Below are 12,194 nucleotides of genomic sequence, written 5' to 3'. Positions count from 1 at the left end.
TAAATTCACTCAATTCTTTCTCCAGGAAAATATCATTACTGGCCTAATTACAGATATTCACTCAGAAGAAATCGATCTGGGTTAGCAGGAGCTGTTCCTGCCTCCTTTCCAAATCTTGTTTCCTGCACATAGATACCATAATTATAGGACTGAGTTGAGCTGATGGAACAACCACAAAACTGGCAAGATAAAAGGAAGATCAAAAAAATTGAGTGGCTACTTTGTATTCCCTTTTTCCTAAGGTTGAGAACTTCTGAAATCCACAAACTAAACACCTATGATACCTAAATTTAAAGTAAAAGAAGCAAGAGTGGGTGGAACTGTATATTCTCATATGTACATAAAAATGACACAGCTTTCTGGCTTAAACTTGAACAATAGTTTGCTCATTGAATTAGGTAAGATTCTTCATTTTTGTTTTCATTCATTTGTCTCTTACGCACAGACTTCCAATACATACAATGAATCCTATCTGGATGTTTATTTCATCTCCATATTTTGGGAATCTAAAACCTAGAGTATTCCTAGGAAAATCCTTGTATATATGCACGAGGATATGTGTGCAAAAATAGTCTTGGTAGCATTGTTTATAAGTGCTCCAAACTGGAAACACCCCAAGTGTTCACCAACGGCAGAAAGAACACATAAGTTGTGTAATATTCATACTATGGAATACTATATAGCAATGGGAGTGAACAGATAGAGCCACATGCCACAAGAGAGTGTTTAGAGCCCTCACAAAATATATACAGTATAATTGATTTCTCTAAATTCAAGCACAGGCAAAGCTAAACCACATTGTTTTAAAATGCATACATGAGAGGTAAAAATATAAGAAAAAGCATGGAAGTGATTACTATAAAAGTCAGGAGAGGGATTATTTCTTGAGGACAGAAGACAGTGATCAGGAGGGAGGGATACCTGGGGATTTCGAAGATGGGGGTGATGTCCTCTTCCTTGATCTGGGTGTTGTTGACATGCGTGTTCCCTTTAGAAACATTTGTTAAATCACACGTGTAGGTTTTAGGCACTTCAACATGAAAAAAGTCTTTTTAAGTTTTTTTTAAAACCCTAGCAGGTTACACAAAGTTGAGTTACAGTAAAAATTCACAGAAGATTAGAGTGGGTTGTGGGCAGGTGTCTGCCTTACATTTGAGGAAGTCGGGTGGGGTTGCCAGATAAAGTAGACGATGATTACGTAGTAAATGTAAATTTCAGATAAACAATGCATAGTTTTGTAGCATATTTCAAATATTTCATGCAGCAACATGGATGGACCTAGAGATTATCATCCTAAATAAATCAGACAGAGAAAGACATATACCATATGATACCACTTATATGTGGAATCTAAAAAAAAAATGATACAAATGAACTTATTTACAAAAGAGAGATAGACTCACAGACATAGAAAACAAACTTATGGTTACCAAAGGGGAAGGGGGGAGGGATAAATTGGGAATTTGGGATTAACATATACACACGACTATATATAACATAGATAACAAACAAAGACATGCTGTATAGCACAGGGAACTATATTCAATATCTCGTAATAACCTATAGTGGAAAAGAATCTGAGAAAGAATATATATATATATATACACACACACACACACACACACACATAACTGAATCACTTTGCTATACATCTGAAATATTATAAATCAACTATATTTCAACTTAAAAATATTTCATAGAATGTGCTTATCCTAAAAAATTTATCCATTGTTTATTCAAAATTCAAATTTAACTTGGCTTTTGTATTTTTATTTGCTAAATCTGGCCACAGTATACTGTCCAGGACAATAGTACAAAAGGAAGCCCCTACAACATATGCCTGAAGACTAAGTTATACACCCAACTAGCAAACTGTTCAATAAAACATGTTTTAGGGCTTCCCTGGTGGCGCAGTGGTTGAGAGTCCGCCTGCTGATGCGGGGGACACGGGTTCGTGCCCCGGTCCGGGAAGATCCCACATGCTGTGGAGCGGCTGGGCCCGTGAGCCATGGCCGCTGAGCCTGCGCGTCTGGAGCCTGTGTTCCGCAACGGGAGAGGCCACAACAGTGAGAGGCCCGCGAACCGCAAAAAAAAAAAATGTTCTATTCTCCTATCTTGACAAATACACCCTCACAATGACAAAGTTGATAAATATATATGTAAAGCTATGATATTTTTTTTTCTGTTTCATGTCTTTATTGACCAGAGAGAAAAAAAAGGGTCACAGCATTTCAGACTTTATTCAAATACACAAATGGTAACAAAGGGCACCCACAAGTGACAGGCATGGTCCCTAAGGCCTGGCTCAAAGGCCATGCTGGAGGGTGTGGGTGACTTCTCAGCATCTCTGTCCCCTTCTCCTCTGCACCTCACGGACACCTCTGAGATCAGTTAAAATTGTGCAGAAACTAAGTTACTCTAGAGGAGGTTGGGCCCTGCCTCACTGCCAAGAAAGAGCAGGTTCTGAGGAGAAGATGGAAGCGGGCTTCGGGGTCGTCACTCAGGAGACGCCAGGCTGCTACCTGGGTCTGGCCTGCATCACCCACGGCCTCGGACCTGGGCAGGGAAGGAAGCAGGGAGATACTCCCCACGTGGCAGCCCTGGGCAGCTGGAGAGCGTGGGTCACTGGTCATGTGATACCCCCCAGCCCACGGCCAGAACTCTGCCTAAAGTTACTCCCCTGGAGGGAGAAGGCTTTCAAGAAAAAAACACCAACTAGGTTCATAAAGGGCTTGGGTAAAATACTTTTCCAGAAACCTTAAGAAACGAATCACTCTCAGATTCCTGGAGCATTGGAACAACTGAAATTGTCATGGGGTTGCCGGGAGGAGGGAAACTTGGTGAAAGGCAGCCCTCTAGCTCCTCAGATCACTTAGCAAGGGGCTCAGCAGTCTTTGCGCAGGCTCCATGGTGGACCTCTGAGAAGCATGATGAAAGAAACAATGCATCTTGAGCGGCTGGCCCACACCTCCTCGCTCCTTCTTGCTGGCTTGGGACCAGAGGCTGATCATCAGGTGAGCCCCAGAAAGCAAATCTGATTGGGCACGAGGCCCCAGATGCAGCTGCTTTCCCTCCTTTCAGTCTGACGGTTCTTATTCAAATCGGCCAAAGAGCACCTCGCCCATAGTTCTGTTCTACTTAGGGCAGCTTTTCCTTGACTCACTCAAAATCTTTTTTTTTTTTCCTGAAAGATGACAGGATGGACATCTGTCACCTTTCTGAAGGGGTGACTGTTTTTATTGTAGGTAGAAGTTCCTCTAACATTTTACAACTGTAAAAATCCTGGGCTCGGGCCAGACTTCCGAGGTGCCGACGTGCACGTTCACGTTGGTGCGCAGACATGGCGTGTCCGCAGACGCCCTGGATACACACTTCTACCCTACTCTACACAGACACATGAGGGCAACGTGCGAATCCTGGAGAAGAGTTAGGCCACCTGGGCAGGGGCAGGTCACAGGCTCAGAAGACATTTGGCATAGTCGATAGTCCTTTCCAAAACACCATGACCCCAGACCCACACAGTAAGCAGCTGAGCTGTGGAGCAGAGAGAACCTCACCTTTGAAGGTGCCCAGGAGCCATGGGCTTGAGGGAGCTTTTATGGATGGAGCATTCCCCACGGGCACCTCCCCCTTGTCCAGACCATCTGCCACCCTAAGAAAGTCACCCAGGGAAAAGTCAGGATTCTCTGGCCCCTTTGAGTTCCATGACTGCTTATCGAGACTCAAAAGCTTAGAGAGTCCAGTTACGAGCTCTGAGGGCACAGCCCAAAGGAGGGCTTTCCTCCTCTGGGTCCAACAGCATTTGATCCTCGACGCCTTGGCACTCCACAGAAAGAAGTGGTGGTGAGGGCTAGGTCAGAGATGGGGAGTCCTCAGACTGCCCAGCAAACCCACACACACTATGGGGGATGGTGGGGGGGGGGGCTCACTGACGCCGCCCAGGTCAGAAACCAAGAAGAGACACAAATATAGCACTTTTGGTCAAGGCATTTCCAAGAGACGATCACAAAAATGATTCCACTTTTGGATACTACAACATAACACATTTGGCAACTTTCAAAGAAAACAGCCACCCCCACCCCAAGCCATCGAGGGTCCAAAGTCCCTTTACCCTCAGCCCCAGTTTAAAAAGTCAGGGAGGGCTTCCCTCGTGGCGCAGTGGTTGAGAGTCCGCCTGCCGATGCAGGGGACACGGGTTCCTGCCCCGGTCTGGGAGGATCCCACATACCGTGGAGCGGCTGGGCCCGTGAGCCATGGCCGCTGAGCCTGCGCGTCCGGAGCCTGTGCTCCGCAACGGGAGAGGCCACAACAGTGAGAAGCCCGCGTACCGCAAAAAAAAAAAAAAAAAAGTCAGGGAAGGGGGCTTCCCTGGTGGCGCAGTGGTTGAGAGTCCGCCTGCCGATGCAGGGGACACGGGTTCGTGCCCTGGTCTGGGAAGATCCCACGTGCCGCGGAGCGGCTGGACCCGTGAGCCATGGCCGCTGAGCCCGCGCGTCCGGAGCCTGTGCTCCGCAACGGGAGAGGCCACAACAGTGAGAGGCCCGCGGACCGCAAAAAAAAAAAAAAAAAAAAAGTCAGGGAAGGAAGATGGGCCAATGCAGGGCAAGAAAAGGCTGCAGAAGCAGTTACATCAATTACCTAAAGCGCCTGTCTGTCTCATTCGGCGCAGGATGCCGCCTGCCTCAAACCTCTTCTTGGGGAGAAAGCAAGCTATCTGGGGGGTCCAGGCTGCTGGAGACAAACGACGCAAAGCTGAACATGGTAGCAGCTGGGTGCCCCGAATCCAGAGCTGCGATCCCGTCTCCAACTACAACCAAGGACACCCTATCCTCCCCCTCCTTCAAGAGGCTTTGTTCATAGGAATGTGGGGTACTCTGGCAACTCTATCCAAACCTCAGTTCAACAACCTGAAGCTAGAACCCTTTGCATCTGCTGCATTATTTTGGGGTGCATGGGCGGGGAAAGATGGTGTTACAAAGCGGCTGCCAACGTCCGACATGGCCCACTCAGGTGGAAACATGGCACAGAGCAGGAAAAAACCTCTTCGTTTGCTCCAGCTTCCTTGAAGCACAGCATATGTGCAAAGACCTAGGCCTTCCTCTTCCCCTCCCCCTAGCCCTAGATCAGCTCCAGCTGGGAACCCAGCCCAGCTGCTCTTGTAAAGATTTGTTATAACACTGGCTAAGAGAACAGAAGCAGGTACTGAAAAGGTATTCTGCAGCCGGAAGCGGCCTCTGTCTTCCGGTTCCTGTGGGTGGGGCTGCGGTTCCTTTGGTTTTGACCAGAACACTTCTCCACCGGGGGGCCAGGCTCAGCTTTGCTCTGCAGTAGCTCGGTTACTGTACAGCAGCAAGATTTAACTTCACAGAGGTGCTCTGCTGGGTTGCTCTCTCGTCGGTTAGGACTCCGGACTTTACATCCGAGATCCTCTCTCCTGAAGAATCTTTGCCTTCTCGCTCGGCTCAATGACAATGCCATTGGTAGAATTATTTAATTCTCTGGAGACAACACAGAGGAATTCTGCTTGATCCTCATTTCCATAGTTATAGGAAGATCCGATGCTGATTAGCTGTTCGAATTTCCAGCCGTCAGACATAGTGCACAGCATCTGCGTGAGCTCCTCTTCTTGGCACTGCAGGACTCTGTACACGTGCTTCACGGGGCCCTGTGAAGTTCTGTTCTCGTTGTCCCGTATCCTTTCCTTAACAAGTCGCACGAGAGATGCAATGTTGTAAAACTCCGCTTCCTCCAGCACACCTTCTTCTGCCAACTCCTTCGTAATGATGGGCTTCCCATGGCCGAGGTAGTTCAGGATATAGGACCAAAGTAGGTAGGGTCCCTGTCAATCAGATAGGCCCCTGTCTCGTCCTTGTCTGAGTCCAGCTCCGGGTCCTCCTGGCAGCAGAGGCGGCAGAGAAAAGGCTTGGGCTCCCGGCCTAGGGTCTGCCTGGTGGTCACGAAGTAGGTGCCGCCCACGTTCAGCCGGACCCAGCGGGCGGCTCCACCGCCCCCTGCCCGCTTGGGCGGTCCGGGACCCGGCTCCAGTGGCTGCGCGGTGGCGGTGGGCTGGCGGCCGTGCCCGCGGGGCGTGGGGCCAGCAGGGCGAGGGCTGGGGGGCCCGCGACCCGGGCCGCCCCCGTCGCCCAGCCCACTCCCGCCACCCCCTCCCAGCCCCGCCATCGCTGGGTCCAGTTGCAGCTCCACCATCTTGGGCCGCCACCGCCACCGCCGCTGCCCGCGCACCTATGAAATTTTTTGTATGACTGGAATTCAGTAAAACATCAAAGACTACTGAAGTCAGTTATGTTTGTGTGTGTCTGTGTATTTTGTGAGTTTGGAGGATTAATAAAATAAAGACATACATAATTCATACATTAGCATATATATATTGCTTAAATTGTATTGCCTGAGTTTACAAAGTCACAAATTATGCTACTATAATTAAAAATTTCACATAACTTGTGTTCTGTTGATAGTAACTATCTAAAGAATTTTAAACAGAAGATGTGTGTTAGAAAAAATTCAGTCTCCCTCCTATGTATCTCTGACACCCACACTATGACCACACTCACAACACTTCTGACACCAGATATGTGTGGGTTTCCCCACCAAGCAATTCTCTGCAACACCAGCTGGGTGTCCTACAATTCAACTCAATTCTGACGCTATCTGCCTGGAGACAGAATCAGATTCCACAAGTTAAAGACTCCGTCCCACAAGACTGCCCCACCCTCACTTCAGACGCCAATTGCAAGCCCAGACTATTACCTGTACTTCTGACCATCCAGCCGTAAATCAGAAGTTCCCATGACCCCTTCCTCGCGTTTGATTAATTTGCTAGGGTGACTCACAGAACTCAGAGAAACAGCTTACATACTGTTTAACAATTTATTATAAAAGGATATGATAAAAGATACAGTTGAACTGACAGATGGAAGAGATGTGTAGAGCAAAGTATGTGGGAAGAGGGTTGGAGCTTCCAGCCCTCCCTGGGTGAGTCACTCTCCTCAAATCTCCACATGTTCACCAACCCGGAAGCTCTCCAAACCTGGTACTTGTGGGATTTTTATGGAGGTTTCCTCACATAGGCATGGTTGATCATTAACTCCATTTCCAACCCCTCTCCCCTCTTTGGAGAATGGGGGATGGGACTGAAAATTCCAAGCTTCTAATCATGGCTTGGTCTTTCTGGTGATCCAGCCCCCATCCAGGACCCCACCAAGAGTCACCTCATTAGAACAAAAGACACTGCTATCACCCAGGAAATTCCAAGGGACTTAAGAGCTCTGTGTCAGGAACTGGGGCCAAAGATCAAATATTAGAACAAAAGATGCTCCTAGTGCTCTTCTCAGTTAGGAAATTACAAGGGTTTGGGGAGCTTGTGCCAGAAACCAGGGACAGAGACCAATATATGTTTTCTATTATCTCACAAGATGTAACTGCATTAAAATTGTATACATTTTTAATATATTTACATCAAATTTTTAAATTAAGGTAGGTAGCAAAAATCAAAATATTTAAACATTTTCATATGTTTCAAAAACATTTTTCTTATAAAATATTAAAAATTGTATATTAAAGTTAAATGGCAGGACTTCCCTGGTGGTGCAGTGGTTAAGAATCCGCCTGCCAATGCAGGGGACACGGGTTCAAGCCCTGGTCCAGGAAGATCCCACATGCCACGGAGCAGCTAAGCCCGCGAGCCACAACCCCTGAGCCCGTGTGCCACAACTACTGAAGCCCGCGCGCCTAGAGCCCATGCTCGGCAACAAGAGAAGCCACCGCAATGAGAAGCCCGCGAACCGCAACGAAGAGTAGCCCCCGCTCGCTGCAACTAGAGAAAGCCTGCGTGCAGCAACGAAGACCTAACGCAGCCAAAAATAAATAAAATTAAAAAAAAAAAAGTTAAATGGCAGTGGTTGCCAAGGGCTGGGGGGTCGGGGGATGGGGAGTTAGTGTTTAATGGGTACAGAGTTTCAGTTTTGCAAGATGAAAGGAATTCTGGAGAGGGATAGCGATGATGATTGCAAAACTATAAATATATTTAATACTGCTCAACTGTACACTTAAAAATAGTTAAGGTGGTAAATTTTATGTTATGTGCATTTTACCATAATAAAAACATTTTTAATTAAATGGGAAATATAATCAACAGACATCAAATTTTTATCTGAATTATTTAAATAAAGATGACTTTAAGTTTTTGAAAATTTAATTAATTCTTATTAAATGTTTTATAACAGTAAAACAATATAAAAAATCTGGTATCACATTTCACACATTAGGTTGAGACCTACATATATACCAAATTAAGAGTAATATAAATTTTTTATATTATGTTTTAAAAATTGTTTATATTATTTATATGTTTTAAAATATTGTTCAATATTTGGCCAATGTTCCTCAGTTGCGATGTTGTGAAAATCGCCTTAATTCTGTGAGTACCTCCAGAACCATGAATTGGGATTCTAAGAGAAGCAAGAAAATGGACACTTGGAACCACTGGGGCAATCGCTTATATTTGTGTGATATTCAGTGATGATGTCTTTTCTCTTACCAAGCACTTCAGTCCCTCTAACCACTCTGAAATGCTCTCCACCTCTGGCGTCCTCAGCAGCCCAACCCACAAGTCTCCACAGCATGTGGCTCTGGTCACCTTTGGTTTGAAGGACACAAGATGCCTGAACACCAGTCAGTCATGGGAGTGGATGTTCAAGGTCACAGGCCAGACTGTGCCAATGCCGACTAGCTGATCCTAAGCCAAGAGGTGCCCATGTGCTTGTTAATAAGTGTGTTTTTATGACCTGTGGGGCTCTCTGAAATGAGGAGCACATTTCAGAGGCAGGGGTCCCTCTAGCCCAGATCTAAGGATGGTACTGGCTCTGGGAACCTGATCAGATCAAACTGAATTCAAGAAGGAAGTTATCATCCAGACCCTTGGCAAGAGTAAGTTTGACAGGCTTTTCTCCAGTTCTACTAACATAAGGAAACAACCATGCTTTTGTAGGAAGTTCCATCACAGCTAAGTAAAATGTCAACCAGGCAACAGCTAGCCTGAAGCTAGGTAATAAGAAAGCCCCTCACTGAGGCCTTCCCTGTTCCCTTCCCTCCACCAGGTAGTGACAGAGGGGAAGCTGCTCCTTCTACAGTCCCTAACACCAGGGATGCCATTTCCCCTCTCCAATGGAAGTAAACTTCTCTCTTCAATTTGGCGTCAATTTACAAAATATTCAAATTTCAAATGCCAAGGCTAGGGGCTTGGCAGCTGGCCAGGAAGAGGCATGAGGCCAGAACTAAACTTTGCCCTTCCAGCTGACTGACTGTCCCCACTCTGCCTGCCTTTTTCAGCAGTTGTCAAGTTCCCGGCTTCATCATGGTGTGCCCGCCCCATCATCCCAGGGCCCCCGCCCCCATGCTGGGGGCATTATAGAACCCTCCCTGCTATTCCAGTGTGGAGAAAAGGGAAGTTCCCTACGCTGTTGGTGGGAATGTAAATTGGTGCAGCCATTATAGAAAACAGTCTGGTGGTTCCTTAAAAACTAAAACCCAGCAATTCCACTCCTGGGCATATATCCAGAGAAAGCTCTAATGCAAAAAGATACATTCACCCCAATGCTCATAGCAGCACTATTTACAATAGCCAAGACATGGAAGCAACCTAAATGTCCATCAACAGATAAACAAATAAAGAAGATGTGGTACATATATACAATGGAATACTACTCAGCCATAAAAAAGAATGAAATAATGCTATTTGCAGCAACATAAATGGACCTAGAGGTTATCATCCTAAGTGAAGCAAGTCAGACAAAGACAAATATCATATGATATCACTTACACGTGGAATCTAAAAAATGCTACAAATGAACTTATTTACAAAACAGAAATAGACTCACAGACATAGAAACCAAACTTATGGTTACCAAAGGGGAAAGGGGTGGGGGGGAGGGATAAATTAGGAGCCTGGGATTAGCGTATACACACGACTATATATAAAATAGATAGAAAATAAAGTATAAGTATAGTATAGCACAGGGAACTACATTCAATATCTTGTAATAAACCATAATGGAAAAGAATCTGAAAAAAGAATATATATATATAAATATATATATATATATAACTGAATCACTTTGCTGTACACTAGAAACTAACACAACATTGCAAATCAATTATACTTCAATTAAAAAAAAAAGACTATATTCAATGTCCTGTGATAAGCCATAATGGAAAGAAATATGAAAAAGACTATGTATATGTATAACAGAATCACTTTGCTGTACAGCAGAAATTAACATAACATTGTAAATCAACTATACTTCAATTAAAATAAAAACAAACACAAAAAAGAACTGTCCCTGCTATTTCTTTGAGCAAGAAGCTGAAATCTTCGACCAGTGCAAAATCTGCAGTAGACTTCTCACCTGGGGAGGCGGCTACTGGGCTTCTACCCCATGACTCCATGAAAGAGGTTGATTTTCATTATTATGCATTCTCACTGAGGCTTTTTTCCATGAATTTTTAAACATAAGCATTCGTACGTCACCAAAATATCTCAAAAATGAGTCCATTTTAGAGCTCGCTACGTTAGTTAGATGGAGTTGCCATCAGTTAAAAGAACACAGGAGGAAAAAAATAACATAGATGGGAAAGTGATGAGGCCAGTTTGAGACATGTGAGGCAGCAGAGCCCTTGGAAGTCAGTGAAATGGCTAATGGGCGATTGGAGATTTAAGCTGAAACTCCAAGGAGAAGTCTGGGATACAATACATCTATCATTCGTGTCTACCGGTCAGATAAAATTTGGGGCCGAAGCATACTCATACCTTTATATTCCCACAGATAGCACAGCCCTTCAGTGACTGGGAAGGACAACTCCTAGGACTTATGTGATGTCACAAGGAGAAAAGCAGAGTTGTTGAGAAGAGTAGTTAGTTAGCTGAGGGAGCCGAAAGTAGAGCTTTGTGGCAGAATCAGACCTCAGGTTTGCAAACTGCAGGTTTAACCCCAGGCAGTCAGTAGACAAAGGGGAAGTGAGGGGCTTAAGATAAGGCAGAACACTAAAGACAACTTAGCAGAATCTCCTCAAAAGGTTAGAGGAATTGTCCCAGGTCACTCAGCAGAGCACCTTAGTTAATCAGTGACTCAATTCTGTCTCCCCAAATTCTGGTCCCAGCTTTCCTGTGAATCCCCTGGGTGGCTGTCTGTGTCTTTGTCTTATCTTTCAAAGGAGTGAGTGGGCAACTGCTCTACACTAGAGAATTAAGAAACCTGTAAATGAATATATTTAACCTATAAAATTTATTCCATTTCATTGGAATAATAACTAATTATCCATTTTAAAAGGGTTTATTAATAAATGAGTATGAAATGTACAGCATGGGGAAGGTAGTCAACAACTATGTAATATCTTTGTATAGTGACAGATGGTAAAAGTAGACTTATCATGATGATCATTTTGTAATGCGTAGAAATATCGAATCACTGTGTTGTGTACCAGGAACTAACGTAGTGTTGTAGGTCAATTACATGTCAAAACCAAACAAACTCATAGAAAAAATAATCAGATTTGTGGTTACCAGAGGTGGGGTTGGGGGGAGGGAGAACTGGATGATGGTGGTCAAAAGGTGCACACTTCCAGTTATAAGTAAGTACTAGGGATGTAATGTACAACATGATTAATATAATTAACATTATATTATATATAATGTGCTATATATTATGTACTATATATATGTTATATATGAAAGTTGTTAAGAGAGGAAATCCGAAGAGTTCTCATCACAAAGAAAAAATATTTTTTTCTTTTTCTTTTAATTTGTACCTATATGAGATGATAGATGTTCACTAAACTTATCGTGGTAATCATTTCATGAAGTATATAAGTCAAATCATCATGTTGTACACCTTAAACTTATCCAGTGCTGTATGTCAACATATCTCAATAAAACTAGGAGAAAATAAAATACAATACAATAAAATAAAATAGAGTTTGTTGCATAAGCTTGTGTACAGAATATTGAAATCATCTCATAGGTCAGAAGACTTAGCTGGAGGACAAAATAAACTAATCCCAAAACAATTCAGAGTTGTCACCTCCTGTTCCTGACTTTCCTCATTCTCAACCATCATCCATTTGGCTTCATCCTGTGGTTTGTTTTCTTTTTTTTCCCCAAAGAATAAAGCTTTGCTCTT

The 12,194-nt window shown here is 44.3% G+C and overlaps 1 protein-coding gene across 1 annotated transcript; it reads right to left on the bottom strand.

The window, feature by feature from the left end:
• Positions 1–5,413: 5,413 nt before the first annotated feature.
• LOC307068973 (BTB/POZ domain-containing protein KCTD2-like) lies at positions 5,414–6,207 on the bottom strand (the record flags this gene model as incomplete). The annotated part of the gene is given in 2 exon segments (XM_079727109.1): positions 5,414–5,815; positions 5,818–6,207. Coding segments are annotated over 2 exon segments (792 nt in total).
• Between the last annotated feature and the right edge of the window lie 5,987 nt (positions 6,208–12,194).

Source organism: Hyperoodon ampullatus (genome assembly GCF_949752795.1).
Source record: "Hyperoodon ampullatus genome assembly, chromosome: X".
Taxonomy (NCBI): domain Eukaryota; kingdom Metazoa; phylum Chordata; class Mammalia; order Artiodactyla; family Ziphiidae; genus Hyperoodon; species Hyperoodon ampullatus.
This window is presented reverse-complemented; position numbering and strand designations above follow the sequence as displayed.